General features: G+C 34.7%; 1 protein-coding gene across 4 annotated transcripts in view; it reads left to right on the forward strand.

Moving 5' to 3' along the window:
• The window catches only part of STXBP5 (syntaxin binding protein 5), a 165,773-nt gene that overhangs the window by 117,089 nt on the left and 32,616 nt on the right, over positions 1-16,068 (forward strand). For all 4 annotated transcript variants that reach the window (XR_003793711.1, XM_029223865.1, XM_029223867.1 and 1 more), the window contains one exon: positions 14,971-15,021. Coding sequence is in view for 3 of the 4 variants with exons in the window: in XM_029223865.1 (XP_029079698.1) it covers positions 14,971-15,021 (51 nt within the window). In the remaining variant the exon portion in view is untranslated. The remainder of the gene's footprint in view (positions 1-14,970; positions 15,022-16,068) is intronic.

Raw genomic sequence — 16,068 nt, forward strand, 5'->3', positions numbered from 1 at the left:
TTCTACGTATAATTTATCAAAGAACTTGTAAAATTTAATTACCTAGGAATTTTACCTTGCATGAAAGTTACTTTGTACATAATTAAATTTTTCAAATAATTTATCTATTTGATTTTCGATCCTGGGGTTATGTTTGCTTTGTTAAATGTTTTGACTCACTTTCCTTTTTTTTCTGGGTTATGAATAGAATATGAAACATGGAATATCTGAGTGTGATTATTTGAAAGACTTTAATAAATTTCTTAGGATTGAGAACATTATTGGAAGGATAGTTCTTCGGTAACATAAAAAAGAAAGCAAGAATATTACCAGCAAGTTTTTTTGTCATGCCACTTTCTGTAGTTATATTTTTTGGGAAACATTAACTTTATTCAACTTTTCAAACTTATGTTAGCTATACAGTTATAAATAATTATTTTTCATCTCCAGAAACTACTTTTATATCTCCTATTTTATATATAATTTTAATTGTTTTCAGTTGGAATCTTGCAGTATTTTTTTGAAGTATAATTGACTTACAATATTATAATAGGTTCAGGTGTACAACATAGTGATTCAGTATTTTTATACATTACGTACCATACCAAGTTATAGTATTTGTGACTGTATTCCCTGTGCTATACATTACATCCCTGTGACTGACTTACTTTATAACTGGTAGTTTTTTAATTCCAACGTATATCCCAAGGTATATAGAAGGCAAGCTTACTTCTCAATTTTTTCTTCATTCAGATAGAGACTATGCCATTTTAGATTGTAAAGTTTTTTCAGTTTAAAAAAAAAACAAAACAAAAAAACAGTTTATCTCCCTACATTAGTGTCTAGTTTTGTAATAAGACTTAGCATAAAATATGCTACTGAAAAACACATAAAATGTCAATGAAACATTGGGAAAAAATTCATAAAATCTCCTAAAGACCTCTCTTTTTTTCTATCAATACTTAAAGCTTAATAGTATCAAATGTGCTAGGACTCCTTGAGCGTTCTGACCTCACTATGTTCCCTATCATCCAATCCCATACTTGCTCTAAAGGATCCTGAACCTCATAAAATTATCACCTTGTTCTTCCTCAATCTACAGACATTTATTGCTTTAGCTTAGGCAGTTATGTTGTGGCCTAATAAGGGAAGGCATAAGAATTAAGCCTCGCACCTCCAAGATCATCACTGGTGAAAGAACGACCTTATGTGGAAGGCTGACAGAATGTATTGGCTCTGAAGTTTTGTCCCTAAGTTTCACTTACACTTTGAAAGTAACTGCTGCTTGTGTCATATCAGAGAGGATGGGGCCAGAGGGTGTACAGGATGTCATTCTCACTTTAACAATCTGACCCAACCGTGGAAAATCAACTGTATTTTGCTGCCTGACAGTACAGCTGAAATAGCTGAGATGGTAACAATTTTTTTAAAAATATACTTAACAATTACAATTTTCCTAGCACATTGTAGCAACCATTTATAAATATTTTTTTCTTATTTAATCCACTCAGTAACCTCAGTTAGCTACTTACTGTTATTTCCCTGTTTCACAGGTGAGGACACTAAGAGTTAAAGAGTATGTAGAGTATCTATTGGTTACACAGCTAGCAAATGTCGGAGCCATGATTTATACTGAGCTTGTCCAACTCCACTGTTTGTCCTCTTCAACAATATCCTGTATTACCTCTTAAGAAGATTTACTGAAGGCTGTAAGGATTCAAAAACAAATCTGTTGTGTGATTTGAAACTAGATAATCTGGCTCTGACCCTGTTCTATCTACATGGTAACCTGGAAAAAAGGTGGCTCATGTTAAATTCTGTCCAAGCACTAGGTCATGGGGGCCATCATGGTACCCATCACACAAATATAATATACAGTGCCTGGAAGTCTACCTTTCTCAAAGAGCAGACTCAAGTGAAAGTAAATAGAGTGGACAGTAGGGTTCCTGAACCCATCTACCCAAAGCCTGGCTTCATTGTTTGTTTCCTGACCAACAGCTAACTCAGGTAAACGATACTGACAATGACTTCATTGTTCGTGCATAAGAATAGCAGCCTAAAAAGACATAACTTTAGTCTTGTGAATTTAACAGTAAAAATATAACATAGTATATAATGCAACTGCAGCATCCCTATGCATGTAATACACATATAGTGATTTGTTTTGCCTGTTCATACCTTATGAATAATTTTTGTTAGTAAAATCTTAATGGCCAACATTTCCAAAATCAATAACTTTCCTGTAGTTAGTTAGCAATTTCTGTAAATCATTTAGAAAATAAGATTGCTTATCAATTTTTTGTTCGTTATTTATATTTTATAAAATTTCAGAAATATATAAAGCTTTTTATTATTCTAAGTTTATATAAAAATAGTCCTAAAATATGTATCTTTGTTAAAGTATTAAACAAATTTTTCATGATATACTTATGAATAAAATATGGTCCAGATGTTAGCATTGTTTGGTAGATCTTGAAATTACACGATTGAACTTCTCTAAAGATCATTCTATTTCATTATGAGTCTATTTCAGTCTGAAAGTAGATTTCTAGCTGGATTCCATAGTCTACAACCCTGCCCATGCCCCATTTTATTACTAATTTTCATATAGAAGGAATGATTACATGAAACTGTGAGGGGGAAATAATACTGGAGATGAAAGAATAAAGATTCAAAAGTATGGTGACTCAATTAGTGCTGTGCCAAAACAAACAGAATGATAGCTCTATTTTTTCTTAATTGGGGTGTAGTTGCTTTACAGTGCTGTGCTAGCTTCTGCTGCACAGCGAACTGAATCAGCCATACATATATATGTATCCCCTCTTTTCTGGATTTCCTTCCCATTTAGGTCATCAGAGAGCATTAAGTAGAGTTCCCTGTGCTATATAGCAGTTCTCATTAGTTATCTGTTTTATACATAGTAGTGTATATATGTCAATCCCAATCTCCCAATTCATCCCACCCCAGTAGCTCTATTTAATGGACACCTCCTAAGTTCTAGATATTATACTAGATATTTGTCATATGATATTTATTAATATAGGAAAGATAATACCTCCAGGGCCCTTTTTATGTCTCAGATTTTTGAATTAGCAGTTACTTGGGGAATAATTAATTTTCTTTCTTAGCAAAAACTGAAGTAATTTTTGAAGTCTACTTAAATGAAGATAATGTCCAAGTGCTGTTTTCATGAGTTCTCCTATATATGAGTCCCAATGATCCCTTTTTTATATTAAAGTGTTCTAACAGACTTAAATCTGTTCTGAACCATTATATTCTAAATCACTAACTTATTAAATCCTACAGTTTTAAAGCAGCTCAAGCCCCTTTATTTTTCAAGAAAAAAATTTGAGCCTATCCAAAGAAATATCCCATGATCATGACTTAGTCAAGATCAGAATCCCGGTCTGTTCACTATACACTGTAGCATGTCACTGTTCTCATAGTGTATGGTCTCTTCTTGTGCTGTCTTCCCAATTCTTTTATATTTACAGTTCAAAAAATAAGTTCTCAGAGGTTTATTTGGAGTTTGCCATATGAATTTGAAAAGGTCTGTATGAAATTAAATAGAATTTTAAGTTTTAAAATTATTCTAATTCATTATAAAACAAGTTAGTACTGATATTTCTAGTTTATATTCCCCAATATTCAACCCAAAATGTGGCTGCTACATCTATAGAAGTTCATCTTTACATTTAATCCACAATGTGGCTACTGAAAGAACAGAAGCTCATCTTGAAAGAGAAGATGAGTCAAGTGTGCAGTAATACCGTTTTTACAGGTAACTTTAATATTTTCCACTTTGAAAAAAGCGTATTACTTACTTTTTTTTACATGTTAATTGGAGTATAATTGCTTTACAATGGTGTGTTAGTTTCTGCTTCATAACAAAGTGAATAAGTTATACATATACATATGTTCCCATATCTCTTCCGTCTTCCGTCTCCCTCCCTCCCACCCTCCCTATCCCACCCCTCCAGGCAGTCACAAAGCACCTAGCTGATCTCCCTGTGCTATGTGGCTGCTTCCCACTAGCTATCTACCTTACGTTTGGTAGTGTATATATATCCATGCCTCTCTCTCGCCTTGTCACAGCTTACCCTTCCCCCTCCCCATATCCTCAAGTCCATTCTCTACTACGTCTGTGTCTTTATTCCTGTCTTACCCCTAGGTTCTTCATGACATTTTTTCTTAAATTCCATATATATGTGTTAGCATATGGTATTTGTCTTTCTCTTTCTGACTTACTTCACTCTGTATGACAGAATCTAGATCTATCCACCTCATTACAAATAGCTCAATTTCGTTTCTTTTTATGGCTGAGTAATATTCCATTGTATATATGTGCCACATCTTCTTTATCCATTCATCTGATGATGGACACTTAGGTTGTTTCCATCTCTGGGCTATTGTAAATAGAGCTGCAATAAACATTTGGGTACATGACTCTTTTTGAATTATGGTTTTCTCAGGGTATATGCCCAATAGTGAGATTGCTGGGTCATATGGTAGTTCTATTTGTAGTTTTTTAAGGAACCTCCATACTGTTCTCCCCAGTGGCTGTATCAATTTACATTCCCACCAACAGTGCAAGAGGATTCCCTTTTCTCCACACCCTCTCCAGCATTTATTGTTTCTAGATTTTTTGATGATGGCCATTCTGACTGGTGTGAGATGATATCTCATTGTAGTTTTGATTTGCATTTCTCTAATGATTAGTGATGTTGAGCATTCTTTCATGTGTTTGTTGGCAGTCTGTATATCTTCTTTGGAGAAATGTCTGTTTAGGTCTTCTGCCCATTTTTGGATTGGGTTGTTTGTTTTTTTGTTATTAAGCTGCATGAGCTGCTTATAAATTTTGGAGATTAACCCTTTGTCAGTTGCTTCATTTGCAAATATTTTCTCCCATTCTGAGGGTCGTCTTTTGGTCTTGTTTATGGTTTCCTTTGCTGTGCAAAAGCTTTGAAGTTTCATTAGGTCCCATTTGTTTATTTTTGTTTTTATTTCCATTTCTCTAGGAGGTGGGTCAAAAAAGATCTTGCTGTGATTTATGTCATAGAGTGTTCTGCCTATGTTTTCCTCTAAGAGTTTGATAGTTTCTGGCCTTACATTTAGGTCTTTAATCCATTTTGAGTTTATTTTTGTGTATGGTGTTAGGGAGTGATCTAATCTCATACTTTTACATGTACCTGTCCAGTTTTCCCAGCACCACTTTTTTTTTTTTAACATCTTTATTGGGGTATAATTGCTTTACAATGGTGTGTCAGTTTCTGCTTCATAACAAAGTGAATCAGTTATACATATACATATGTTCCCATATCTCTTCCCTCTTGCGTCTCCCTCCCTCCCACCCTCCCTATCACACCCCTCCAGGCGGTCACAAAGCACCGAGCTGATCTCCCTGCCCAGCACCACTTATTGAAGAGGCTGTCCTTTCTCCACTGTACATTCCTGCCTCCTTTATCAAAGATAAGGTGACCATATGTGCGTGGGTTTATCTCTGGGCTTTCTATCCTGTTCCATTTATCTATATTTCTGTTTTTGTGCCAGTACCATACTGTGTTGATTACTGTAGCTTTGTAGTATAGTCTGAAGTCAGGGAGCCTGATTCCTCCAGCTCCGTTTTTTGTTCTCAAGATTGCTTTGGCTATTCGGGGTCTTTTGTGTTTCCATACAAATTGTGAAATTTTTTGTTCTAGTTCTGTGAAAAATGCCAGTGGTAGTTTGATAGGGATTGCATTGAATCTGTAGATTGCTTTGGGTAGTAGAGTCATTTTCACAATGTTGATTCTTCCAATCCAAGAACATGGTATATCTCTCCATCTATTTGTATCATCTTTAATTTCTTTCATCAGTGTCTTATAATTTTCTGCATACAGGTCTTTTGTCTCCTTAGGTAGGTTTATTCCTAGATATTTTATTCATTTTGTTACAGTGGTAAATGGGAGTGTTTTCTTGATTTCACTTTCAGATTTTTCATCATTAGTGTATAGGAATGCCAGGGATTTCTGTGCATTAATTTTGTATCCTGCTACTTTACGAAATTCATTGATTAGCTCTAGTAGTTTTCTGGTAGCATCTTTAGGATTCTCTATGTATAGTATCACGTCATCTGCAAACAGTGACAGCTTTACTTCTTCTTTTCCAATTTGGATTCCTTTTATTTCCTTTTGTTCTCTGATTGCTGTGGCTAAAACTTCCAGAACTGTGTTGAATAAGAGTGGTGAGAGTGGGCAACCTTGTCTTGTTCCTGATCTTAGTGGAAATGCTTTCAGTTTTTCACCATTGAGGACGATGTTAGCTGTGGGTTTGTCATATATGGCCTTTATTATGTTGAGGAAAGTTCCCTTTATGCCTACTTTCTGCAGGGTTTTTATCATAAATGGGTGTTAAATTTTGTCAAAAGCTTTCTCTGCATCTATTGAGATGATCATATGGTTTTTCTCCTTCAATTTGTTAATATGGTTTATCACATTGATTGATTTGTATATATTAAAGAATCCTTGCATTACTGGAATAAACCCCACTTGATCATGGTGTATGATCCTTTTAATGTGCTGTTGGATTCTGTTTGCTAGTATTTTGTTGAGGATTTTTGCATCTATGTTCATCAGTGATATTGGCCTGTAGTTTTCTTTCTTTGTGACATTCTTGTCTGGTTTTGGTATCAAGGTGATGGTGGCCTCGTAGAATGAGTTTGGGAGTGTTCCTCCCTCTGCTATATTTTGGAAGAGTTTGAGAAGGATAGGTGTTAGCTCTTCTGTAAATTTTTGATAGAATTCGCATGTGAAGCCATCTGGTCCTGGGCTTTTATCTGTTGGAAGATTTTTAATCGCAGTTTCAATTTCAGTACTTGTTATTGGTCTGTTCATATTTTCTATTTCTTCCTGATTCAGTCTTGGCAGGTTGTGCATTTCTAAGAATTTGTCCATTTCTTCTAAGTTGTCCATTTTATTGGCATAGAGTTGCTTGTAGTAATCTCTCATGATCTTTTGTATTTCTGCAGTGTCAGTTGTTACTTCTCCTTTTTCATTTCTAATTCTATTGATTTGAGTCTTCTCCCTTTTTTTCTTGATGAGTCTGGCTAATGGTTTATCAATTTTGTTTATCTTCTCAAAGAACCAGCTTTTAGTTTTATTGATCTTTGCTATCGTTTCCTTCATTTCTTTTTCATTTATTTCTGATCTGATCTTTATGATTTCTTTCCTTCTGCTAACTTTGGGGGTTTTTTTGTTCTTCTTTCTCTAATTGCTTTAAGTGCAAGGTTAGGTTGTTTATTCGAGATGTTTCCTGTTTCTTAAGATAGGATTGTATTGCTATAAACTTCCCTCTTAGAACTGCTTTTGCTGCATCCCATGGGTTTTGGGTCATCATGTCTCCACTGTCATTTGTTTCTAGGTGTTTTTTGATTTCCTCTTTGATTTCTTCAGTGATCACTTCGTTATTAAGTAGTGTGTTGTTTAGCCTCCATGTGTTTGTATTTTTTACAGATCTTTTCCTGTAATTGATATCTAGTCTCATAGTGTTGTGGTCGGAAAAGATACTTGATACAATTTCAATTTTCTTAAATTTACCAGGCCTTGATTTGTGACCCAAGATATGATCTATCCTGGAGAATGTTCCATGAGCACTTGAGAAAAATGTGTATTCTGTTGTTTTGGGGTGCAATGTCCTATGAATATCAATTAAGTCCATCTTGTTTAATGTATCATTTAAAGCTTGTGTTTCCTTATTTATTTTCATTATGGATGATCTGTCCATTGGTGAAAGTGGGGTGTTAAAGTCCCCTACTATGAATATGTTACTGTCGATTTCCCCTTTTATGGCTGTTAGTATTTGCCTTATGTATTGAGGTGCTCCTATGTTGGGTGCATAAATATTTGCAATTGTTATATCTTCTTCTTGGATCGATCCCTTGATCATTATGTAGTGTCCTTCTTTGTCTCTTCTAATAGTCTTTATTTTAAAGTCTATTTTGTCTGACATGAGAAGTGCTACTCCAGCTTTCTTTTGGTTTCCATTTGCATGAAATATCTTTTTCCATCCCCTTACTTTCAGTCTGTATGTGTCTCTAGGTCTGAAGTGGGTCTCTTGTAGACAGCAAATATATGGGTCTTGTTTTTGTATCTATTCAGCCAATCTGTGTCTTTTGGTGGGAGCATTTAGTCCATTTACATTTAAGGTAATTATCGATATGTATGTTCCTATTCCCATTTTCTTAATTGTTTTGGGTTCGTTATTGTAGGTCTTTTCTTTCTCTTGTGTTTCTTGCCTAGAGAAGATCCTTTAGCAGTTGTTGTAAAACTGGTTTGGCGGTGCTGAACTCTCTCAGCTTTTGCTTGTCTGTAAAGGTTTTAATTTCTCCATCAAATCTTAATGAGATCCTTGCTGGGTAGAGGAATCTTGGTTGCAGGTTTTTCTCCTTCATCACTTTCAATATGTCCTGCCAGTCCCTTTTGGCGTGTAATGTTTCTGCTGAAAGTTCAGTGGTTAACCTTATGGGGATTCCCTTGTGTGTTATTTGTTGTTTTTCCCTTGCTGCTTTTAATATGTTTTCTTTGTATTTAATTTTTGACAGTTTGATTAATATGTGTCTTGGTGTATTTCTCCTTGGATTTATCCTGTATGGGACTTTCTGTGCTTCCTGGACTTGATTAACTATTTCCTTTCCCATATTAGGGAAGTTTTCAACTATAATCTCTTCAAATATTTTCTCAGTCCCTTTCTTTTTCTCTTCTTCTTCTGGAACCCTTATAATTCGAATGTTGGTGCATTTAATGTTGTCCCAGAGGTCTCTGAGACTGTCCTCAGTTCTTTTCATTCTTTTGAAAAAAGCGTATTACTTACTCTTAATTGTCAAGAATGAAATTTCAGACAGGTATTTTAAAACCATTATACAAGTAGGGATTCCTCTAAATGAATTCTTTTTTCTTTTTCAGGATGACTAAAATCCGAAGAGTATGGCATATTATGTACTCAAACTCTAATTCTATTTCTTAGTGTATTTTCTGTCAAATTTCATAATAAAATCTGCTCAGCAAAGTCTGTTCGTTTTATTACCGGTACTTACTGTGTATGCGTCTCTCTATAGAATCATCTTTTTCTTACATTAGAAGGATATGCAGTGATCTTTCTAGAAATAACTTGCTGTTTGCTTCCTAACATAAAGAAAATTAGTCCAAATTAAAGTTACGTTACTGAAATAGTTTTTCGCCAGCTGTCGTTTGAACAGAACTATTGATGTGGCAATTTATTTTCTGTCATTACTTATTGTATTTATTTGCTAGAGTTGCCATATGAAAATGCTGCAAACTGGGTCGCTTAAATAATAGAAATTTACTTTCTCTAGAATAGTTCTAGAGGCTAGAAGTCCAAGATCAAGGCATTGACAGGTTTTTTTTTTCTTTCTGAGGCCTCTCTCCTTGGTTTACGGATGGTTGCCTTCTTTCTGTGTCCTCACATAGTCTGTTCTTCTAGGCACGTGCACCCCTAGTGTGTCTGTGTATCCAGATTTCTTCTTCTTACATGTACCAATCAGATTGGATGAGCACCCACACTTAGTGACCTCATTTCAACTTAATCGCCTCTTTAAAGGTCCTATCTCCAAATAGGTCGTATTCTGAGTTAGTAAGGGTTAAGGCTTCAACGTATGAATTCGGGGGGAATAATTCAGCACGCAGCACTTATTATGTTAAGTTTATGTAATACCTTCTATAGGAAATGCTTTGAGATGTTTTTGATTATGGTGATATCCTAGATGTTAAGTTTTATGAGTTTGTGGAAAGTACGTAGAGACAGGAAAAATAATGAAGACAAAAGCTGTAGGAGTTCAAGAATTAAGAGAACTTGTAATAGTCAAATCTTTACCAGACAGGTATTAGTATCTTTTTAAAGTTTCTCCTTCATCTTAGGTAATGGATAAGTGTTTTGTATTTCCAAAAGTTGTCCTTTTGATTAATAAGCCTATATTTAATCTGTCCCCTTTTTCTCTCTTTTTCACTTCGTGAAGAAATTCAGCTTCTTTCCAAAAATTCCAATAACAGTTTTTGCTTATTTTCATTCATTGCCATGTTTATTGAACATACACATTAAGTGCTAGACACATGCATAGATGCAGTAATTTGCAAAATAAAGTCTGTTCCCAAATTCATAGAATTTATATTCTAGGATGGGAGGTAGAAGCTGACATTATTAGTTCAAATGACTATTAAAATAGTGTGTGATAGGAGAGTTTCTACTTCTTGGTCCCACTTTCCCCCCTTGGATTGCTTGCTCTATCCTACAAGCTGATTTTTAGTCTTTTTTTAAAAATTATTCTGATTGCTTTTATTTAATATGCATACATTTCGACATTATCCATGAAAAGAGTTGCATTGGATCTCTGCAGGTGAGAAAAGTGATATTGTCACTTTATTCTAATTATTGAACTGCTCTCGATGTAAACAAAGATCCATTTGCTTTTTTGGCATCTTCTTCATACTGTCATAATAAGAAGTCATTTTACCTTTTATTGTTGGTACATTGTTTAATATAAAAGTCATAGTTCTGTTTTCCTTTAAAAAACCTTCCTTAGAAGAATAAGATGTGGAACACAGTGGGTAGAAAAGCTAAAGGAAAATTTCAAAGCATCTGTTTAATTTCAGAGAAGTGGTAAGAATCTCTATAATTGAGAAACTTTTCTTTGCAAAGAACTAAAAAGCATCAACCATGAGGAAACTGTCATCTATGGTATAATGGCCCATGCAGTCCCCTTGCCTTAAGATTTACTTCTCTTGAACATCATCTTTCCTTGGTGTTGAAACTACCATTGCAGACATGATTGTTGTGATTAAGTGTAACTTCATTATTCTTTACAATCAAACGCAGCTCTTTACAGCTTATTCAGCGAGCCAGCTTGATATTCTCATTCTGGTTTATAAGAAGAGAGAGCAAACACTCAGGTTAACAGCCTGCTGAGATCCATCTCTGACTCCAGTTTTCTTCCGACTGAAGAAACTTCTTTACTCATTCCCATTGTTTCTGCTGTGGACAAAGGCATAGAAAAAGAGAGCTATTTTATAGTTTCTAGTGACAGAGGATTTCAAAGCAAGCAAGATACTGGGTACCAGGGCAAGAGTTGAAGAATACACAGATAAAGAAGAGAAAAACAGGCAATTTGCCTTCCAAGAACTCATTCAGATCATATGTTTTCAGTTTGAAAACCTCAGTGGAAGCTGAGTAACTTCAAAGCATGAGCAGAAGTTTCTTTTTCAGTGTGATGAAATCAGGTGACAAGGTAATTATGTTGGCAAGCACTTCTGAGACTCCTGAGAAGTAAAAATACGAGCTTCAGAAAATGCTGGATAAAGTCTGCAACTGCCTCCTCACAAAATTACAACCAGAGTACAGTTTATAAGCCAGGAGGACTAACTAGAGGTTCTCCAGAAGTGGATCTGCCTCTCCTGGACCTGCCACCAAGGAGGTTGATTAAACAGACCTTAAAACAAGGATATTCCTCTGAAGTAGTCGCAAAAACTGAAAGATAGAAACATTTAGCCTAAATTTCAACTTTAGACCTTGGGTTTGGAACTCAGCCTCTCACAGAAGACAACAGTAAAACTAGTCAAAATACATGAGGCTCTTATTGCCAGGCATTGAGCAGTCCAGGACTGTCATCCTCAAGAGAAAGAAAAAGCATGAGGTGAAACACAGTTCTCTGCCAGAGAATAATTTTCCTGTTGCAGTGCAGAGTGATTAGAACCCAAGTGGAGTTGCAGTCTCATTAAGCTAAGGAGGAAGAAATTGGAGTTCTGGGCTTCTAAAGTGACTGGAATTTGTGAGGGAGGGCACTAGAGAAGAAGGAACTGCTTCAAGGGGGATTCCTAGAAGTCCCTGTGGAGATTCAATGCAGGTCCTTGCCTTAGGGCTGGGCCACATACGAGCTGGTCAAGACTTCAGTAGGCCTACTTAACAACCACCTGCTGTGAGGCTGAGAGCTGACCAGTGATATCAGAGGTCATGCGATGCTGGGAGTAGACGTAGTGAGACCTTGCTGAGCACCTCATTCATTCTGTTTATATCCCAACAAGGCCACTCTTGAAGAGTAAGGATCAGTTCTTAGCATAAGAGCCATACCCTAGAACAAAGTTCTAACTGAAATAGACCCACCCTAACAAAGAATAAAACCAAGCTTGTTATCCACCAGTAATTTAACTGCATGGCAGAACAAAACTCAACACCAGTTAAGGTTGATGGTGTAATCCAGGCTCCCTTCAACATATTATCTACTATTCAGTCAAAACATATGTCCACATTCAATCAAAAGTTCCTAGACAAGTGAAATAAAAGTTCAGAATCATGAGAAAATATGACCCATAATTAAGAATTTAAAAAATCAGTAGAAACAGACTATAAGATGACCTAGATGTTGAAATTAGCAGCCAAGAGTTTTAAAGCAGCTGCTATAATATTATATGTTCAGGTACTGAAATGGGAACATGGTCATAGTGAGTGAACAGATGGAGAATATCAGCAGAGAAAATTAAAACTTTATAACAAAGTGAAACACTAGTACTGAAGAGTTCAGTATCTGAAACTATGTGATCAGTTCATCAGATGGGTTTAGTATCACTAGATGGAGACTACAGAAGAAAGGGCTATGGAACCTGAAGGCATAAATATAAATTACACAGGAAATGCCAAGGAATTAAATCTTTTCCCCCCTCCACCGCTTCCCCATAAAAATATCTTATAAATTACTCAGGTTTATTTCACTTCTTATGTTTAGATATAGAACTTAGTTTTTGAAATGAACTTAAAAAGAGGTTGAGCTTATAGTTGTGCACGCCATTCTATATTTATATCCTAAAAGTTTTTTTCCATTTTCTTGTTTTAGTTAATTGGAATATTACCATAGAATTAGAATAAAGAAATATTGGATTGTTTACAAGTATATTAATAGCTCATCTGTGTAACATTTTACAGTTTATGAAAAAGTCATTTGTTTATTATTCATAAATAATAAGGTTTATCAAATCCACACTGTGTGTAAGGTATTATGCCTAATGTTTTGCTTATGTCATCTTATATAATCTTCACAACTATGAAATTGTCATTAATATCTATTCCCATTTTACAGATGAGGAAATTTAAGGTTTAGAGAGGCAAAGTGATTGGCCTAAGGTCACACACCTAGTAGTTGGTTGAATTAGATATAAACTCGTATTTGGTCTGATTCCAAATCCAGTCCTAACCACCGTACTTTACACTTCCACATTTTACAAACTAGATGTTGAAGCTTCTTCAAGAAATGTTTGCTGTGGACTTACTGTATCTACATACTGGGTTTGTTGAATTAGTCTTGTTCCCTATCCTGAAGTTGCTTTTAGTCTAGGGACGTTGATGCTCTCTGTGGTCCACATAACAGCAGCATCAGCATCTCCTGGGAGCCTGTTAGAAGTGCAAGAATCTGATTTCACAAGATACCCAGGTGACTAGTGTGCACATTCAAGATTTATAAGCACTTGATTACGTTTCAGAATAACTTAATCAAATCAGAGTAGCGGGGTCTAGAGAGGCATCCACATTATCTGATTCTGAAAGAGTATCTTTAGACTGTATCTGACTGATTTTTCTCCTTCGAATATTGTATAGATATTATTTATCAGTCTGCGTACATTGTACCTTTGATATTTGGTGAAAACCTCTGAATTCTTTCAAAAGTTTAATATTGCATTTTAAAAAACATTTTGAGAGGGGTATAGTATCTTCTAGGTTTAAGAGAATTGGATGTTAAATACAAGAGCAGCCATTTATATGATATCAACCAACCATAGATTTGGCTATTTTAGTTTTCTATTACTTTTTATCTTTTAACTGAGATTGATTAAGTCTGTGTGAAAATGGGATAAGACTGATTCATATATTTGACCCATTGTTGTTATTTTTTAAAGGATGCTAATTAGATTAATGAAGCTTAGAAATAAATACTTGATTTCCCCCTATCCCTTCCCAGTTTGCCTAATGCCTCTTTCCTAACACTGGATTTGTCATTTTTTTAGATGTGGAAGTTATGTACTATGACTGGATTTCTCTTTGTTTACATGGCGCCCTTATGGACTAGCAGGGTCTGTTCTTTAAATATCTCCTAACAGTCCAAAATTTAACCCAATATACGCATTCATGTATTAACAAACAAATGCTTTTTCAAAATTTCACATAGGAAGCACTATTCTGTTACGCATGCACTGCCACTAACATAATAGATATAGTTAAACACCTCCTAACTTTAAATCACTTCCTAGATTTAGGCAATAACTGATTTTCAGGATGGAAAGTGAATTTCAGTAGTTTTTTACCTAGGCTTTTGTATTATTCTAATCCAAAATAGAAGTATCTGTAGTTTATATTTTTGTAAATACTCTAATTTTAGACTGAGCATGACTTTGTTTTTTTGTTTTTTACTAAAATGTAAATTGAGTTGACATATATGAAGAAATGGATGAGCCAAATATTTTTGTGAAGTAATCAAATACTTCAATTTGATTGTAGATATAGGATGTCCTATATTCAAGAGATTAAGTTAAAAAAGAATGAGCCTAATAGCTGTGAAGACGAGGAGCTGGAAAGATTTTATTGTATCACATACCCAAATTCAGTCTTATGCCTCTATTGTCCTTATCTGCAACACCTTCTTTCTGAGAAATGATTTTGCTTCCTTAGAAAAGCCTAACCCTTTCCTGTGAGCCTAAGAAATAATTAACAGTTAGAATTTAAAAGGCTTTCTTGAAGTGAGAGCTTCAAGCACTCAAAGGTGTTACAATCAAGTAAGTACAAACTTTTTAAAAAGTTGAAAATAAGATTTACTTTCCACCCATAACATTATTAATCATATCTTAATTATCTTAGCATCTAAGTAAGAAAAATATTCACTCCTATCTTGAAGAGCAGTTGGTATGAATAAGCATGAATTAGATATTCTTCAGAACTTTAAAAATGCATTTTATTTTTCAGCAAAAATGTCAAGGAAGTTAAGCTTGCCTACTGACCTAAAGCCTGACTTAGGTAAGTAAAATAAACAAATGAAAATACATAGTAGTTAAACTCTCTTTAATGGGAAGACAAGGAAATCAGGAGATTTAAAATGACCATAGACTAGATTTTCATTGAAAATCAAGTTTAAAATGACTGTTTAAGAATTAATAGCCTTCAGGATGCTTTCTGTAGATTGTAAAGGATAATTATAATATAACTTTAAGCAAATCAAAATAATATATTTCCTCAGCCCTCTCATACTTTATCTAAACAAAATTTAGTGTAAGATTAAAATATGTGTGATTTTGGATTAATTTCAATTAACCATCTGAAAACTTATTTTGAACTTTATTATTTATATACTTATTTTATGAGAATTTAATATTTTCAAAATAAATGACTAGTTTCCTGTATTACAGTGAATCTCATATCAAGAATCATTATTACTTTTTCACGATAATAAGGTGGAAAATATATCTTTTTCTGTAGCACTCTCTATGCAACCTATCCATTAGGAAAGCAGAGTGAATATATTCACACATTCCTTCTGCTTTATATCCAGCTCCAAAACAGCTCCCTGATATCCCAGGATAGGGACAAATGACATTTCGATAAAGACAAAAATAAGATCCCATGTAGAAAATATAAAGCAGGATTTCCATTTTAATTTTAGAATTTCTATTGCCTTTAAGTGGATAAGAAGTATGACTGCATACGGATGATTTCACGCATGTTTGTCTTAGAAACAACTAGATTTTCTCCTTTTTATTTGCTCACCCACCTCATCTTCTCACTGTTAATTCTCTAGATTCCTTGACTATCTTCTTATGCATAATACAGACTTAGGTATTGGTCCATTTCACCTTACTGATTTTAGCATTTCCAAATCATAGTCTTATCTCAGTTATACTGATAGCATGTTATTACGAGTGAGTAGGCATAATATCTTCCACTGTCATCAGTGAAAGGTTCCATTCCTGAACATAGGAAGAACAGTTTAGTAGAACCCTGTAATACCCCTGCTGTTAAGGGAACCAGAAATAAATTCTAGAATGTTGGATAACGTATGTTTTGAGA

The sequence above is a fragment of the Monodon monoceros genome, unplaced genomic scaffold, assembly GCF_005190385.1.
Source record: "Monodon monoceros isolate NGI ecotype Baffin Bay Population unplaced genomic scaffold, NGI_Narwhal_1 Super_Scaffold_15, whole genome shotgun sequence".
Lineage (NCBI taxonomy): Eukaryota > Metazoa > Chordata > Mammalia > Artiodactyla > Monodontidae > Monodon > Monodon monoceros.